At 36.0% G+C, this 17,232-nt stretch overlaps 1 protein-coding gene across 6 annotated transcripts in view; it reads left to right on the top strand.

Annotated features, from left to right (window-relative positions):
* LYST (lysosomal trafficking regulator) overlaps positions 1-17,232 on the top strand; it is an 87,851-nt gene that overhangs the window by 54,135 nt on the left and 16,484 nt on the right. For all 6 annotated transcript variants that reach the window (XM_027657276.1, XM_027657279.1, XM_027657278.1 and 3 more), the window contains 17 exons: positions 1,403-2,048; positions 2,535-2,712; positions 3,547-3,716; positions 5,130-5,360; positions 6,232-6,398; positions 6,873-7,025; positions 8,210-8,401; positions 8,920-9,098; positions 10,113-10,319; positions 11,612-11,788; positions 12,296-12,372; positions 13,532-13,720; positions 14,413-14,558; positions 14,633-14,729; positions 15,355-15,416; positions 15,773-15,828; positions 16,816-16,968. In XM_027657276.1, coding sequence (XP_027513077.1) covers positions 1,403-2,048; positions 2,535-2,712; positions 3,547-3,716; positions 5,130-5,360; positions 6,232-6,398; positions 6,873-7,025; positions 8,210-8,401; positions 8,920-9,098; positions 10,113-10,319; positions 11,612-11,788; positions 12,296-12,372; positions 13,532-13,720; positions 14,413-14,558; positions 14,633-14,729; positions 15,355-15,416; positions 15,773-15,828; positions 16,816-16,968 — 3,080 coding nt within the window. The remainder of the gene's footprint in view (positions 1-1,402; positions 2,049-2,534; positions 2,713-3,546; positions 3,717-5,129; positions 5,361-6,231; positions 6,399-6,872; positions 7,026-8,209; positions 8,402-8,919; positions 9,099-10,112; positions 10,320-11,611; positions 11,789-12,295; positions 12,373-13,531; positions 13,721-14,412; positions 14,559-14,632; positions 14,730-15,354; positions 15,417-15,772; positions 15,829-16,815; positions 16,969-17,232) is intronic.

Here is a 17,232-nt window from a genome sequence, read left to right as displayed (position 1 = left end):
GTAGTACAGATTGTTGTTCTTGAATAGAGATTATTCAGGTGTACTAGAGGAATACTCAACACTTTTGTGTGTGTGTGTGAAAATGGATATTTGAGTATTGTAGTTCTGAATTTGAATTTCTAAATTTACTTATAAATGTGTATAATTTATAAATTTATATATTTTGTCTGGAACTGTGGTAGTGGTAGGATAAGGAGTAATGGGTACAAACTGAGAGGGGAAATTTAGGTTAGATATTAGGAAGAAATGTTTTACTGTCAGGTTGCCCAGAGAGGTTGTGGATGCTCCAATCCTGGCAGTGTTCAAAGCCAGGTTGGACAAGGCTTTGAGCAACTTCATCTAGTGGGAGGTGTCCCTGCTCATGGCAGGGGAGGCTTGGACTAGCTGAGCTGTAAGGTCCATTGCAACCCCTTAACATTCTATAATTCTATAAAATATCTTAAACTGGGAGCTCGTTGGATAACCTGCTACCTGTATGTGGGTTTGCAGTTTGTTGCACTACCTGCTAATGTGTGTGAAAGATTGGCTCTAAGACTGTTGCAGGTGTATAAGTGCAACTGTATAAATATTTTCTATTGTCTGAAGGCCAGCTTGGTCTGGTTATGTTGGCACATGTATGTATGTGTATATATATTCACATATTTGTTTTATGTATATATTCTCATAAAAACTATATTCCTGATGCATCATCATTGCGTTAGTACTAACTGGTGCATAGTTTTCAAAATACTTCTGAATAAGCAAAGTCTCCTTTTCCCAGAATAACAGAAAACTGCTTCTACCAATCTGGTATACAGTCTGCTTTCCCTCTTAAAACTTAGTTATGAAAGACATGTGTAGTGTGCTCTGAAAGTTTGACCATTTCAGGTCAAAATGTGCACTTAAAAGGAAGCATTATTAAATAAAATATGCAGTTATTAGTTGTAAACTTGAAGTATATGTAAAACCTTAGTGCAAATGAGTTGGTGAATAGTATTTCAGTGTCCACTGAAACATGTTGGTAGATTGGACCTCTTACACTAAGCTCCAAATAGAACAACCTGTTTTATTTGACCCTGCTTTGAGCAAGGAGTCTGGTCTAGACAACCTCCATTCTCAGTGATTCTATACAAATTCCTGCTGAGGGTTAGTTGAGAGGACCATGATTTAAATCTGGAAAACCCAATATATTGTCAAAAATTATTTTGCATTTTATGCTTCTTTCAGATTTGTGACTTGCTAAATATATGGCTCCATAGTAGTTTACTTCATTTACCAAATCTGAGCTACATCAGGTGTTGTCAGTTTTGCAAATAAAATTAACTTAGGTCACCACAGCTCTAAATGTATGAGGAGTCTAATATTGAGAGAAAAGTTTGTTTCTAATGTGAAAGGAATGCTAAAGATATCCTTATTTTTCTAGGGAACACTTCCAAGGCTAGTGTTCAGCAGAAAATAAGCTCTCAGGCACCTGGAAGGCTTTCTAAAAGCTTACCAGCATCGCCTACTTCCTCACCTCAAGTTCACCAAAAACGACTAACTGAAAGAATGGGAAAGAGCACTGATGACCTGCTGCTTATTGGGGAGCATGACTACATTGATCTTCAGGACAGAACTCGTTTTGTAGAAAGTTCTGAAACCATAAGAAGAGTACAGGAAGAGCTTCTTAGCAGTTGTGAGTCTGCAAAAACAGTTTGTGACTCAGAGCTAACATCTGCTGAAACATTTGAAGACATTGCAAAAGAAGTAGAGTTATCTGAAAATGCATTTGAGAGTAAAGAAGCAGATGCAGACCTGAAATGCAGTGAAGGTGGTGGAGGTGGTGGTGGTGGTGCAGCTGAGCCATTGCTACGTCGTCCAGACAATCTAAAAGGACTGCCTTCATTTCAGAAGGGCCAGAGTAATTTTGCAGGGTTGGGCTTAGCATTTTCTGTTCTTGGAGCATCATCAGCCATTGCTCGCTGGCCAAGCTTTGCTGACAAGAATGTACTTCCTGAAGACTGGGACAGTCTTGCTTTTTCTTCAGCTAATGAGAATACCCCAAAACCATCTGAAAGCCCTGATGACAGGTAAGCACATAAAATAATAAATTAAGAGTTGCACAGTATATGAGCTTTAATTTCACTGTTCTTGCTCTTGGTTACTATTCTATAAAAATTTCAATCCTAAAAATTAAGGGAATTTTTTCATACACTGTCATACACAAATTTATTAAGCTTTTAGTCCATAGAATGTTGTGTTGTTTCAATTTTTGCATTCTTTACATAGCAAATTTAAAAAAATCAATATTTTTGCTATGTACAGTAGAAGTGGGAACTTTTTATGGTACCTCACAAAAAATAAAGCAAGTTTTTCTGGTCAGATTATCCTTTTTGCCATCTGCCATCCAAAAATAAGTGTTAATGAAGATTGGTAGTAGGAGTATTGCAGAAATGATGTCTCTTCCAAATTTCTTCTTCCTCCTGTCCCCCAAGAATTGCTAGCAATTATGCACTGTTTTAATCTTTTTTGTTGTAGACAATAATCAGTGATAAAACATATTCCTCTGTTTTCAGGTGTACAGAAGACTATCTTGTGCTTATCTGTTGTGGATTATATGATCTCTTGCGTGGAGTGCTCCTAATCCTACCAGATATCATGCTAGAAGATGTGATGGACAAACTTATCCAACCTGATTATCTTATAGTTCTAGTGAACCACCCATCTCCTCTCATACAACAAGGAGTCATTAAAGTAGGCCCATATAAAATGTTTTCTGCTGAAAAGATGTGAACTTGCATAGTTAACATTTGCAAATATGAAGTTTTGTTAATATTTTTATTCAGCTTTCTTCACTTTTCTATGTTTACTTCTGAGTTTTAAGATATGTTTCTACCCCATAGATTTAAAAAAACCAAAAACAAACAAACAAACAACAAAACAAAACAAACAAACAAACAAAAACCCAAAAAACCCACAAATGTAGAATCTTTGAATAGATATAGTCTATAATGTAAGACAGAGGCCCTGAGAGCTTATGATGGCATTAACAATATAAATGGAAGGAACAATGCAGAAAGTCAGTGACCGTCTCTTCAACACAAAACACAGGATGCACATTAAATTAAAGTGCAAGCTAAGCTTTTACTTCTTACATAACTGACTGAAAATGGACCTGAGGCTTCAAAATCTTTTCAGAGATTTTTGTAATATTGAGAAAGACAGTGTTCCTGTATGATGACATTATGTAGAACTTTGAGTAGATTTGTATTTTAATTTGAAAAAAAGTAAGATTATAAGGCTTTATTAAGAACAAAAAAGTCATGCATGCACTTGCATGCACACCAAAGTGCAAGATTTAACAAATATAAAAAGTTTGAGTGTATTTATGTATCCATCTGCTAACTGTTATGTGTGTGATTTCATCTCCCTCAAACTTAACTAAAAGCCTAAGAGCTTTCAGATCAAAAATATAAGATGTCGATTGTAACAAGGATTGTAACTGTTCAAGTCAGACAACAAATTAACTTTCAGGGTAGTTATATTAAACATTTAAGTCTTACACCATAATTATGCATTTATTTTTAGTTATTGGATGCATATTTCAACAGAGCAAGGAGGGAGCAGAAGGAGAAATTCTTAAAGAATCGTGGCTTCTCCTTGCTAGCCAACCAGCTCTATCTTCATCAGGGGACTCAGGAAGTTGTAGAGTGCTTTTTGGAAATGCTTTTTGGCCGCTCTGTTGGCTTGGATGAAGAGTAAGTAATGCTGTGTTTTTACATCCTGTAGCAATATGTGAACTACAAGCAGTGCACTTTGCTGGTCAGCAACCATAAAAGAAGTTCCTTCAAAACAGTTTTGAAATGTTTTTAAAGCTTGTAGCTTTAACACTTAAATGTATTAAAATTCTTAGGACTATTGTAGGGCCCTTAAACTGCAAGCAACTTTATCTGATGAATGCTGTTAGATGGGATCTTGTAAACACTCAGACTTTCCGAGTGCCTCAGAGGCCTTAGCACTTCAAATGTCCTGTAATTTAACTCTCCCTGTTGTTTCTGATCCTACATGAAACTTACTGATATCCTTAAAAGTTTTAAGTAGTAGTCACAAGACTTCTGCTATTAGATTTTGGTAGGTGGTAAAGCAAAAAGCTTGATGCCACAACTGCTTCCTTGGCTTGGCCCTGAATTTAAATCCCTATTTCTTTTAGGGAAAATCCCAGAGATACACCATTTCCATGAACTAAAAAACCACCTCATATTGACAGGAAAGGAGATTACCTTTAAGGAGACAATTATATAAGTAAATGATATTTTTTTAGAATTAGTCTGACCACTTAATGATGGTACAGGGAGCACATGTGTAAGTATAATCAGTGCAAAAATCTTAGGAAAAGCTCCTTCTTGATTGCTGCCTCTGCAGGATTTGTAGCTGAATTGCTTCTCCCTCTTGACTTGATCTTCACTCCTCAAAAATTATTCTTGTTTAGCTGCAAGATTTAAATATGGCTCCTTAACTTGCCCCAAAGCAGAGAACTGTTACTTTTTCAGGATTTATTACGGGGCTGGAAAGATAGTTCTGATGTCTCAGGTTTTTAGGATTGTGCATAATAGTTGTGTGGTGGGCTGATAACCTTATAATAGTAATGCAATTTCTTAGTCCACAAGTAAGATAAGGTCAGAAGCACTGCTTTTAATTCTACAACTGTAATAAGCCAGAAGGTGCCAAACTTAATTAAACTTCAACAGTAATGGATACAGGATATCAAACCTGCTGTCAGTCAGTATATTATTATACTGATGACAAGCTGTATTTATTTTCTCGGTAATTCTGTGCCAGTTGTAATACTCGTTATTGGAAAAGTGATGCATCATTTTTCTACACTGATTAAAATCCCTGTTATTTTCATGAAATCTATGTTGTAGACAGTTGGTAGTTAGTCAAAACTTCAGATATACTTTTTAGGCACATCGTTTCTTTGTGGCTCTTTGAGGTGTTTATTTTGTTCTTATTTTCTTTGGTAGACAGGCATTGTTATGGCAGTTAAATGTAGGAAATTACCATACCTTTGCCAAAATACCAGCATAGAGTGGTTTTCCAGTTGCATATATTAGTTGCATTTATCAGATTGGTATTTTAAGGATGTCACTCACGTATATTTCTGTTAATAGATTTGATCTGGAAGATGTCAAGAATGTTGGACTCTTTCAAAAATGGTGTGTCATTCCTGTTCTGGGTCTTATAGAGAATTCTCTCTATGATAACGTTTTGCTGCATAACTGCTTCTGTCTTCTACTGCAAATCATAAATTCCTGCTCAAAAGTCGCAGACCTTCTGCTTGATAATGGTTTGCTCTATGTGTTGTGTAATACTCTGGCTGCTCTCAATGGACTGGAAACCAAGTGAGTATTGTATGCATTCCTATCAAATAGTCTAGCTACAACCTTAAGGCTAGCATGAAATTACTGCCTTCAATTTGTTCTACTTGCTAAAATTGTCTGAGAACGTACCAAGCAAGGGTTTGAGATTTTCAGCTTTAATTATACCTGTAAGTTAATGTTTAGATATTCACTTCAAACAGCAGAATATAGAATGTTCTTTCCATATCTTAAACTGTCAAGTGAAATGACATTTTAAGATGCAAGTTTGTCCCACTGTCTGCACTTTGGATGCTTTTCTTAATAAAACCAAACAGGAGATAGTAGCATTCTACTGTATCTATAGCCAATATTAAAACTGCAGAAAAGTCTCTACTGTACTGCCTGTGATTTAATATTTGAGATTTTGAGTAACTTAAATTACTTTATTAGTTAAAAAGATTCTGTACTTTAAGAAAGGTTATGCAGTAGAGATTTTTTTTTTTATTTTATTTCATTAGGTGGTATCCTGAAGAAATGGGAAAGTTTCCTTTTCACCCGATATAGTTTTAGTTCAACATGGTTACAAAACTATATACTGATATACTTTTTGAAAAATACAGAATTTTAGATTTGTTCTTTACTTAGAAATCTGATAATATGTCATTACTTTTCCAATAAAACTGTGTTACACTCTTGTTAGAATGTCTCAAATTTGCAGGCATCCAATCTGCCAAAGTTAACACTAAAGAAAGATTATAATGTTCTAGTCTTCAGTAGTAACATTTTTATGTTAGTACAACATACTAATAGGTATGGTTGGTGGAAGCAGCATGGGGAATAGTAATGGGTCATCTTATAAAGTTACAATCTACTAGAATTGTCATGTTTCTGGTAACTAAAACTTTGTTTGCAGCATTCCCTTGAATGACTACAAGTTACTTGCATGCGATATACAACAGCTGCTGGTAGCAGTTGCAATTCATGCCTGCAGCTCCTCAGGTTCTCAATATTTTCGTGTTATTGAAGACCTCATGGTGCTGCTGGGTCATCTTCAAAATAGTAAAAATGCAAGGATGCAAAGTAAGTTATCTTCTTATTTTTGGGATCATGGGACTACTTCCCCACTGACTTTTGTTTAAATTCCTATTTCTGCTGAGGGAAAAGGGGGAGTTTTCTGGTGATGGATCTTCTTTCTCTAAGTGGTTCTCAAAGTAATAGTTTTCTTCAGGAGCCTGCATTGTGATAAAGAACTGTGTATCCTGCTTATCTGAAAAAACAGTAATTGCAAAAGTTTGTTGTGTGTGGGTATTTAAATGGAAATGTTCTGTACAGTTTCATTTAGGTTGTTTTGGAGTAATCAAATTCAATGGCTTTTCCATGAGAACTCAATTGTGTAGTGTCTGTATATGTGGAATAGTGAGGTGACTTCTGTGAAATCAAGAGTCTTACAGCTCTTGACACTTTTTGTGTTCTTTTACTTGTTAAACATCTGGTAAAAATAGTTGAAGGATGTGTAAAGCATGTCATGTATGCTTTGTATGCTCCTCTTTATAGATATGGCAGTTGTTCTGCAGTTAAGAGTTCTTCAAGCAGCCATTGAATTAATAAAAACCACAGCAAACCAAGATGCTCAGGAGCAGGCCAGTTCAGCCCCATCACCTTCTGCACCACATCGTACAATGTTTCAGAAGCGTAAAGGTATTGCAGGTGAGTAGCAGAAGTGTAGCGTTCTTGTACTTTCTTTTCTGTCTATTAGTTGATGATTAGTTGATTAGTTGATGATTCATTAGTTCATGATGATATTATCTTCTTTTGGGATTCTCTTACATTCACAAGTTGCTTAGTAAAGATTTTTTTCAAGTAATTCATGGTGGTTTTAATAACCTCACAGTAAGGTAATGCTAAAATCAAGTAACTAACTGTGTTAGTCCATGTAACTAACATAGCTGTGATGTGGGGTCTGCTTTGTTGCTCAACTTCTAAGTAGTGACCATCCTGCAATAAATACCTGCCACTCTAAATTTATAGTTGGAAATGCCACTGTAATTGTGTTTGTAAAACCTTTGTGCAGTTCTAGCTGTAGCAGTAATAGTTTCTCTGTATTTGATAGCTTGTCAGTCATTCTGTAAAGGTTTTGTAGTCTTCTGGCTGGAAGTTGAGTTTTGTATGTTTCATATAAATGAAGCTACATTAAAGACTTCATAGAAGATATAATTTAAAAACCTGGCAAATGCTTATCTCCTGTTCACTACGGGAATGTTTCTCTTAATTGTCAGCTTTTGAAAGCCCTCTCTATCAACCTGGTAAAGATAGTGAAAGTATTTTTATATTAGTGAATCTGGTAAGACACTAAAGATAAATAGAAATAGTTATTTCAAAAGAAGGAAGTACAGTCAAGGCCTGCCAGTTCATTTCAACAAAATTAAGAAATACTCTTAGCTCAAAATTATACTTCTATTAGTGGCAATGGGTATGGTACAAAATGTGTTTGTTAAGTTGTTGATATATCTAACTCATCAGTTGTGCTTCCCAATATGCAGTATTTTGTTTTATTACTAATTTTTAATTCTTCATCGTAGTTATACAGTAAAAAGAGGAATAAAAGTAATGTTTTTGAATCTGTTTTACACAAAAATATGGAAGTTGTACAATAAAGCTGATCTTGAGATTCTCATTTCATGGTATCACTTGAATTGTATATATTTTTAAATAGCTTTAAAAACTAAAACCAAGACAGGCACCCAATGGCACTTATGTAGCCTTTAATATTAATGTATTTCAAATGTTTTGATTCCTTAAATGATGTGAAGTCTTTGGATAAAAGCAATTGCTGAGTGATTGAGTTTTTGTACATTTTTAGTAGAATTCTGTTCATGCTTATCTCCTTAAAGGCTCAAGGAAGTTTTCACTTGCACAGTCTGATGCTCTGCTGATGAAAATGCGCTCACTAGCAAGTGAGGAATTCAACATGATGATGCAGCGGAGAATGAGCCAAGAAAATCCTATCCAAGCCACTGAGCCTGAGTTTGCACAAAGGTTACAGAGGCTGACTGTTCTAGCTGTTAACAGGCTCATTTATTTAGGTAGGATTTCTTTCTGGGTTTTTTCTGTTTTCACAGAGCCAGTGTAGTGCGATATATAAAAATGGATTCTTGCTGAAGTGTTAGAGAGGACAGTCATATTATTGGCACAAATGTTACGGATTTAGCCACAAAGCGTCATTCTCTGTGATTTGTCTCTCAGTATTATGTAACTGACAATCTGGATAATGTTTCTATCTGAATGAACTGAACAAGTTGTTTTATTTCTACATTAGTCCTTTCATGTGTTAACTGCCTCAATTATTACCTGAAGATTTAACTGCCAAAGGGAGCATCTGCTCTCTCAAAACACATGTTTGCATGTTTCTATGAAATGGCTATATTTTTTAGCAAGACATGATGAGTTTGAGAGCTAGTTCAAATTCTGCAGAAGCAAGAGAGAGTAAGAATGGTAAATATAGCAGCAGTAAAGGTAGTATTTGATTTAATGCCAACTAAAGGATCATAGGATTGTCTTGCTTTAGATGGTACTGATCAATATGTACCTCTTAAATTTTAAGCACCTACTGAAGAATGCCTTGATGTACTGGGTATAACAGAAAACACGAGTCAAGGCAGACGTTCTGCATCCCAGCTGGAAGTTCCTGAAGAAGAAAGCCAACAAGAACTGCCTAGCAGAATAAACCCTTTTCTTAAAGAAATGGTCAAAATGTTGGTGGAAGGAGTCAAAGTATCCATTGTAAGTTGTCCACAGTAAAGCATATTTTATAAGGTTCATTTATTAGGAACTCTTCGTGCCTAATGTATTCTGTCCATAAATGTTGTTCTTACTGCCTCTCCATTCAACTGTGGCATTAAAAACCCTCTTCAGCTTCCTAGTTATTCTGCAGTTGTAAAGTAATAAGTGGATCTGTTCTGAGCTTTACATTTAGCAAAATTTTTCTTATTGAACGAACACACAAAACTTAAATGGACTTCTATGTACTCTATAAATTTGCTTGGTCTCCTAAACCTCAACATTTAAATTTGCTGGAGCCTATAAAACAAGATCTGCTGTGCATCCACAGATGGTGGAGAATTTCTCTGAGCAATTTGTGTCTATAGTATGTCTTAGAGTTGGGAAGGAGAGCTTTTTTTCTTTCAATTCTTGCCAAAGGGCTGTGAGTTTTCTCTTCTAGACAACAGGTGTTAGCTTGTCAACCTTTCCAAAGTGATCAAGTTCTGCTTGGGTAATATGAAGTGAATTTTTTGGAAAACTTAACTTACTCTTTCTTGCCTCTTTATTTCTCTTAGGTTGCCTTTATAAAAGTAGTTCTACCTAAGTTTCTTTCTAGTTCAGGAAAATTAGGCTTGATAGGTGTGTTATCTTTCCATTGTGCCATGCTTGGAGTACTTTTCAAAGATGTCAAATTTCTTTTTGTGAGCACAAGCACCTCAGTCCAATGTGTGAATTCTAATCATTTGAGGTAATCCATTCAGAAACTAGGGATTAATGTAGAAGGGCTGTTCATTAAAACAAACAATTAAAAAAACCCTTCGATTTTTAAACCCTCTACATCACAATTTTCACTTTCTGGATTGTTGTATAGTCCCTCTGACTAAATATCCAGTTTAGCTAGGAGTTGCATTCCTAATATTGGCACATAGAGACAAAGATCTATCTACCAAAATAAGTTTCATTTTAGTTATGTGAAAAACTTGGTAAAAACAAACCCTAACCCTGTAATATTAAAAAGTTGTCCCTTTTACTTAGGGCACCGGCAGAATGACTACACCAAAACAGCAGTGGAAGAGAATTCTGTTGTCATGTAAGGACACATTCCGTACACAACTTGGGAGGCTTCTTGTGCACAGCTTGTCTCCAGGAAGGCCACTGCAAGAGAGAAAGCAGGCTTTGGAGATAGTACCTGAAGTTAACCATCAAGAGATTTTGCGTGACTGTCTTAGCCCAACTTTGCAAGTAAGCTCAAGATGTTTGAAAGAAGTCTCTAAAACCTATGTTCAGTTTTTTGTTTAAATTTAAAATTGTATGTGGCTAAAATTGTTCACTGCTGTTTTAGCAATGTTTAGTGTAATGACAATTAAGTTATATGAAATGTGTTTGTATACTTCTGCAATTGCTGTATTATCCTGAGGATAGGCAGTTTTGTAAGAGGCAAGATAGGATTAAGTCTGTGTATGTTGACTCTGTAGTTGACACTGCATCTCCTGTGCAGTGCAGAAACAAAGGTGGTACTAGTTTTAACTAGTTTTAACGTGAAGGATTTTACTGAGGAAGCTAGAAGTTAAGGTACTACCCTAAAAAAGCAGATTAAGGAAGGAATTATTCTTGCCTTGGAACTCCTTAACTGCAGACTTCCTGACTGCAACTAGATTTTCCGAAGCAGTCAGTCCTCAAACAAAGCAGTACTCTGTCTTTTCTTACTTAGCATTTATTCTGAAAGTGGAATTGTATATTCCTTGTTCTTATGTCAAATAGCTGAATAGGCTGCCCCTATAAAAAAAACCCCTTTTTTGATTGTACTCTGTCAGTGCAAGCTTGAAAGAACGCATTTCTTAGAGCCATGGTCAGAAATTGGGTATGAATGTTGCTATTTGAGACCTTCAGGACTGCAAGAATGAAATAAATTATTTAATATATGCCACAGTTTGAGTCCCTTTATACTAAGGAGAGAAAGTATTTATTGGATTAGCCTATGGCACTTACATGTTTCTGATCACATATACATTATTCAAATAAATTAACAGTTTCATCAGGAAGAAAAGAGCTGATGTACTAGCAGGGACTTCTGTGGAGGAGTGTCTTGTTGAGTGCATTTATGGCCTGTGTCTGTTTAACTTCATTATCTGTCAGCTCTAATTTGATTAATCAAATGAAGTGTAGCATTCTTGGCAGGCAAAATTAGAAGTCTCTGGCACATATTTCCTGAAGTATACACAAGGCTGCGGGAGCTGAGTACTGGGAAAAGAAACTTAGCTTTCCTGCAAGCCATTTGAAAAGTGACAAGATGCTGGGGCAAGTTTTATCACGTGAAGATTAAATTCAGCATGTTTTTCTAGTTTTATAAAAGTTTGTCTCTAGCCATTAAAGCAGCCATTTTCTTTGAATTAGAGAATAATTAGTAGAAGAAATCTGTGCAGTCTGACTACAAAAGGGAATAAAAGTGGAAGAAAAAAACTGCTCAATGTTGTATTGTGAAAATGAGTGACCATACATCTATATTCCCCTCTTCCCTTCTTTTCATCTTCTAGCATGGGCCTAAATTAGTGCTCTATTTATATGAGTTAATGCACAATCACAGCGATGGAATGACCAAAGAACAACAAAGAGCAGTGGTAGACTTCATGAATACATTGAAAAGTTGTGGCTATAAATGCATTCCCCTGAGCCCACGACCAAAACCAGATTTATTAAAAGCTTTGAAAGAGGTTCGTGAATAAAAATTTTGCTTTAAAAACTGGGTATATTTAAGACAATTGTCTGTTATATGGGATCAGAGTTTAACTGCAGACAGTGGTTTTCTTTGGTGCATGGCTTATGCTTTTGGGAATTCTCTTTGGGTTCTAAATATTTCTATCACATATACTCAACATTTCACAGTAAGCTCACAAGCTTCTTGATTAAACATATTACTTAACCTAGGCAAAGATGGGAGTTCATAATAAACTACTAGATTGTCAAGAATTCTCATTGACAATCTTTACAATTCTCATTGTCAAGAATTTTTATGATTTCTTGCAAAAAGAAAAATTATATTTAGATATAATAAGATGGCAGTAACTGAAATGAAGCTTTACTGGTTTTAAATGCTGTGAAGATATCAGCTGAACAGTTTTGTCAGTCTTCCTTTTTTTGAATTGGCATATCCTTGAGTCTCTCCTTCCTTGTTTCATCCATCTGAAAAAAAGAAAGTAATGTATGAAACTTCCATTCAGGATCAGAAGAAATATGAGATGGAAGAAGGTGTAAACAAAGCTGCTTGGGAGAAGACAATGGCTAATAATCAGCAGAAGTAAGTACCTCCTTAAAGGGGCTGCAAAAACTCCCTCAGGTGTTCTCTGTTCGGCACTTCCCATTGCAAAGTTGCCTGTATGATTATTATAGATGTTTTTTTCAAATTAGCAACAACACTGGCTTTCAGATTTTTAATTTTACTGTTATATATAGGTATATACATTTTGATAGAATCATAGAATCAGCCGAGTTGGAAGGGACCTCTGAGATCAAGTCCAACCCTTGATCCGACACCACCGTGGTTGCTAGACCATGGCACTAAGTGCCACATCCAGTCTCATCTTAAAAACCTCCAGTGACAGAGAATTCACCACTTCCCTGGGCAGCCCATTCCAGTGCCTGATTACCCCCTCTGTAAAGAATTCCTTCCTAATATCTAACCTAAATCTCCCCTGGCAGAGCTTAAGATAGGTTGTATAATAAATGGTATTGTGTGAACCTCAGAATACCAAATTGGTTTGTTACAGCTTTGGCATTTCACCCTTAATTTTATGGCTGTTGTGTCTGTCCAATCACCTCTGCTGTTGCCATAGTCTGTGCAATTAAATGTCCCTAAAACTGATCCCAGTCTTCAACGAATAAAATATTATATTCAGCAGACTATTTGAATACTTTTGTGAGCTATGTAGACTGCTGCTACTTGGTGTAATGTAAATTTCAGTATCTTGTGGTAGATCTAAGAGTTCTTTCTATTAATTTACATTTCAGGCTATGCCATAAAAATCAGATTTGAGATGCACACACAATGTGCTTTAATGTAGGCAACTGTAAAGGTCAGCTCAGTCAAGTCCATGCAGACAATTGTTAAGACTTCATGTCGAATGACTTAGGAGATTTAATCAGTGGTAAATTACTGTCCTTACTCCAGATTTTTATTGTAATGAGTATACATGAATTAGTAAAGCATGCTAATATATAGTCATTGATTTTCTGACTGGCTTGTCTTGTTTTAGGCCACAAGTAAGAGGTTTTTTGATGGCTAAGAAGCAGAAAGTGTTCATGCATCTCATTACATAGGCTAAGTTGCTCTGCCTCTGATGTAACAAGAACTATGGATAATAACTGCCAAGCTGGTTGTATTTTATAAGGCATTTTAGTGTTTTGCCTTGCTTTTTCAGTGTGTTTATTTCACATTTTAAAATACAACTGTTCCTCAGTCTCTTTCAACGTCTAGATACAAAATCTAAAGACATTTCTAAAATAGCTGGAGACATCACACAAGCTGTGTCTCTGTCACAAGGAATGGAAAGGAAGAAAGTAATCCAGCACATCAGGGGGATGTATAAGGCAGAGCTAAGTGCCAGCAGACATTGGCAGGAACTTGTTCAGCAGCTTACCCATGATCGGTAAGTTTCTTCATCTCAGTGAAAAACAAAGAGACACTCAATGCCTGACGTGTGCTTCGCATTCTACTTAAAGGCATGTGAAATGGAGGTGATATTAAAATTAGAATTACTTTTGCTAATTATCTGAGTTAAAAACTTGTAAAATACTTGATTTTATGGTGAACAGTTGAGTAGCCAAGTAGTATTTCTATGCCATTTAGACATGCTGTTTTGTCAGATATATTTTGCTGTGTCTGATGCGATGAAGAGTGTCCTAAAGTTTTCATATCTTGAATTACGTAGATGGAGTAGAAAAATAGTTTTTTGCTAATGTTCTTCACACTAGCATCTAGATACTCTTGTTCTACGTGGATTAGTGAAAAAAGATGCTAAGTTTTAACAAAAAACTAAACTATGGTATTTTCATCATTGCAGAACTAGTATTATGTGATGTTTATAGTGTTGGATGCATTGTATCGCTGTTTTTGTCAGAATTTATAACTTCAAGAACAGACTTACAGTAGTAGCTTGTAAGAAGTCAGTCAGTGGAATAGCTCGTGAAAATAAACTAAATTGAGTCTTTTGATACTTTTTCCAGAAATAATTGCCCAGTGTACTACTGTGCAACTTCTACCTTTCTACTAGTTAAAGAACAGAATGAATAAGCATGTATACTGCCTCTGCTGTCAAACTCTTAACACTTTTTTTCACAGAGCACTCTGGTATGACCCAGTCTATTACCCAACTTCTTGGCAACTGGATCCAACAGAAGGCCCAAACAGAGAGAGGCGCCGCTTGCAGAGGTGCTACCTAACTATTCCAAACAAGTACCTTCTCCCAGACAGGCAGAAACAGGAAGGTAATTATAACACCTTCTAGGAGCATATCTGAATTGTAATGACTTCTAGTGCCTTATTTGTGATTTCTTTATAGGTGTGATAAAAACTCCATTGTCTTACCTATTTGAAGACAAAACACATTCTTCTCACTCCTCTACTGTAAAGGACAAAGCTGCAAGTGAGCATATAAGGTAAGGTTTGGATAACACTTACCTCCTTTTCCTGCCTTCTGCCAATCCAATGTAATTGTTGTCACTTTTTTTGTCTAAATAATTATTAAAAAAAAAATTAGGTGAAAAATGAGATGTCAAAAATAGTAGGCTTTCTGCTATACTAAAAAGCAAAAGACTAGAGCTACCAAATGCCAACTAGAGTGATATGCAGATGGTCCTTTTGTGCGATAACCTGGTGGCATATCTTAACTTATTTGTCGCTTAGTAGCACTGCCTGCCTTCCCTATCTAAGATCTGGTAGGTCTTTCCATTAGTGTTCAAAAGCAAATTGTGTTTTCATCCTGTCTTGCTTTTACCATTGTGTTACTCAGCTCTGCAGTTGTGTCAATTTGCCACCTGTTACAGGCACAACTACAGCCTAAAAGAACTGCAGAGAGCACACAAAGAAATAAGTCCAAATTCACTAATGTCCAAGTCTAGAAAGCTGAGGTTCTGTTTTCTTTCTCTCTTTGGGATTTGAACCATTAGAGTCATGGTGTTGAACAGTTTTTCTTCAGCTGCAGCCTTTGAGGCTTGTTAGTTTTAGGTGTGTGGTGAAAGGTGCATAAATCCCTAAGCAATAATGTACTTTGAAATATTTCAGAGTTAATCGAAGATGTATAAGCGTAGCACCTTCTAGAGAGACCGCTGGTGAACTGTTATTAGGTAAGTAGAATTTTCAGTCTTCATAAATACATTTTTGATGTAAGATTATGTTGTATATATAAAGCTGGCTAATATTTTTAAGTAAATGAGTTGTTGCCTGACTTCTTACAGATTATATACTTTATAGATCAATTTTGCTTTTCTTCTCTACTGTTTGCATGAGTGCTGTTTGGACTGCTGTTAATTTTTAAGATTGCAGGCCACTTGCTGAGAGACAATTATATTTCTGTCAAGTACTGTCTTGCCCAGGTACTATTCTTAGTATTCTTTACTGCTGGATACTGTTTATATAACCCTAAGATGCATTATACTAATAGTAATATCATGTACCTTTGTTCAACTATTTTTTGCTACAGGAAAATGTGGCATGTATTTTGTTGAAGATAATGCTTCAGACACAATTGAAAATTCGGTAAGTGTTAGAGCCTGTTGTCCAGCTTTAGTTTTTCCAAACTAGAACCACAGTGGCTTTTGTCTACTGTCACTGAGATTTCTGGAGTACTGGATTTAAAGATTTCTGGACAAACCAAACTGATTAGTTTGGTTTCAGTGTTGCTTCTTTTCCCCTGGCTGGAATCAGTGGTGATAGGAGAAAACAGGAAAGATGTGGGCCTGGGTCTAGGAGGGAATGATGAAGGGGTGATGTGGGGAGGCTTCTGCACCTTGCAGTCCATTGCTCTGAGTTCATCAGCATCAGTGCACAGAGTTTGCTTTGATCTGCACCTGAGGTAACTTGCCTTAGTGGAAGCTGGAGCACTAGGAAGTGCTTCACAGCATCTGATTCTTTAATGTTATGTTTTATAGGATGTTCTAGCTTCTCCTTTAATCTATACAAGAGTATTGTTTCATGGAGGAAACTGGAGCTGGCCTAATCCTTCTGATATACAGAGACTTGTATGGTTAAATTACTTGTACCTCCAACAGATATTGAAAAATAATTGAGATATGGGATATACTACTGAAAGCTTTAATCTGTTTTTACAGACCTCCTCCTTGCATCTCCTAAACACACAGGTCCTGTGGTTTAAGAAGCTACCAGCTGTTTTGCTGCTTTGTCTTTCACAGAACTGTCAGAATTGGGATTCATGATAAAGCTATGCTTGCTCTGGCTGTCTAATATCTTAGCTTAAGTGCCAGTAAAAATATGGCATTGCTTGCTAGTGTTAGATAGGGAACTGGAACAGCTGAGGAGCATGCATGATATTCTGCCCACTGCCTTGAGGAGAGTGGAGGATGAGGAAAGTAAATGAGTAAAATCGCAACATTGTCTTAAAGCATCGCAGAAAAATTACAGTTTGCTTTATGATCTGCTGTATGGTTATAGACTGACTGCATTGAAGGGTTTCTTGTTAGGAAAATCTGCTATTTAAAATAATTTTTTTAATTGCAAATTCTACAGAGTTTTCATGGAGAAACTGAACCAGCATCATTTTCTTGGACGTATGAGGAAATTAAGGAAGTTCATAAGCGCTGGTGGCAGTTAAGAGATAACGCTGTGGAAATATTTCTTACAAATGGCAGAACTTTACTTTTGGCTTTTGATAATACAAAGGTAATGTGGCACCAATGCATAGTAATATATCAAAGGGTTTTACTGTGTCTTTGTAACATATATATTCATGCATTAGTTTTTAAGGAGGCCTGTTGCATGGTCTAACTAAATTCTGCATAATACCTTTGAAAGAACTTGGCTCAGCTAGACTTCTAGACAATCACAGGCATGTTGTAACACATCTCTGGTATATTAAGACATTAAAGAATCTTAGTAATACTAAACATTATTCCATTACAACAGATATGAGGGAATCTGTAAAAT

The sequence above is a fragment of the Corapipo altera genome, unplaced genomic scaffold (genome assembly GCF_003945725.1).
Source record: "Corapipo altera isolate COAL_440 unplaced genomic scaffold, ASM394572v1 2c, whole genome shotgun sequence".
Taxonomy (NCBI): Eukaryota; Metazoa; Chordata; class Aves; order Passeriformes; family Pipridae; genus Corapipo; species Corapipo altera.
Note: the sequence above shows the minus strand (reverse complement) of the source record. Positions and strands in the feature narration are given on the sequence as shown.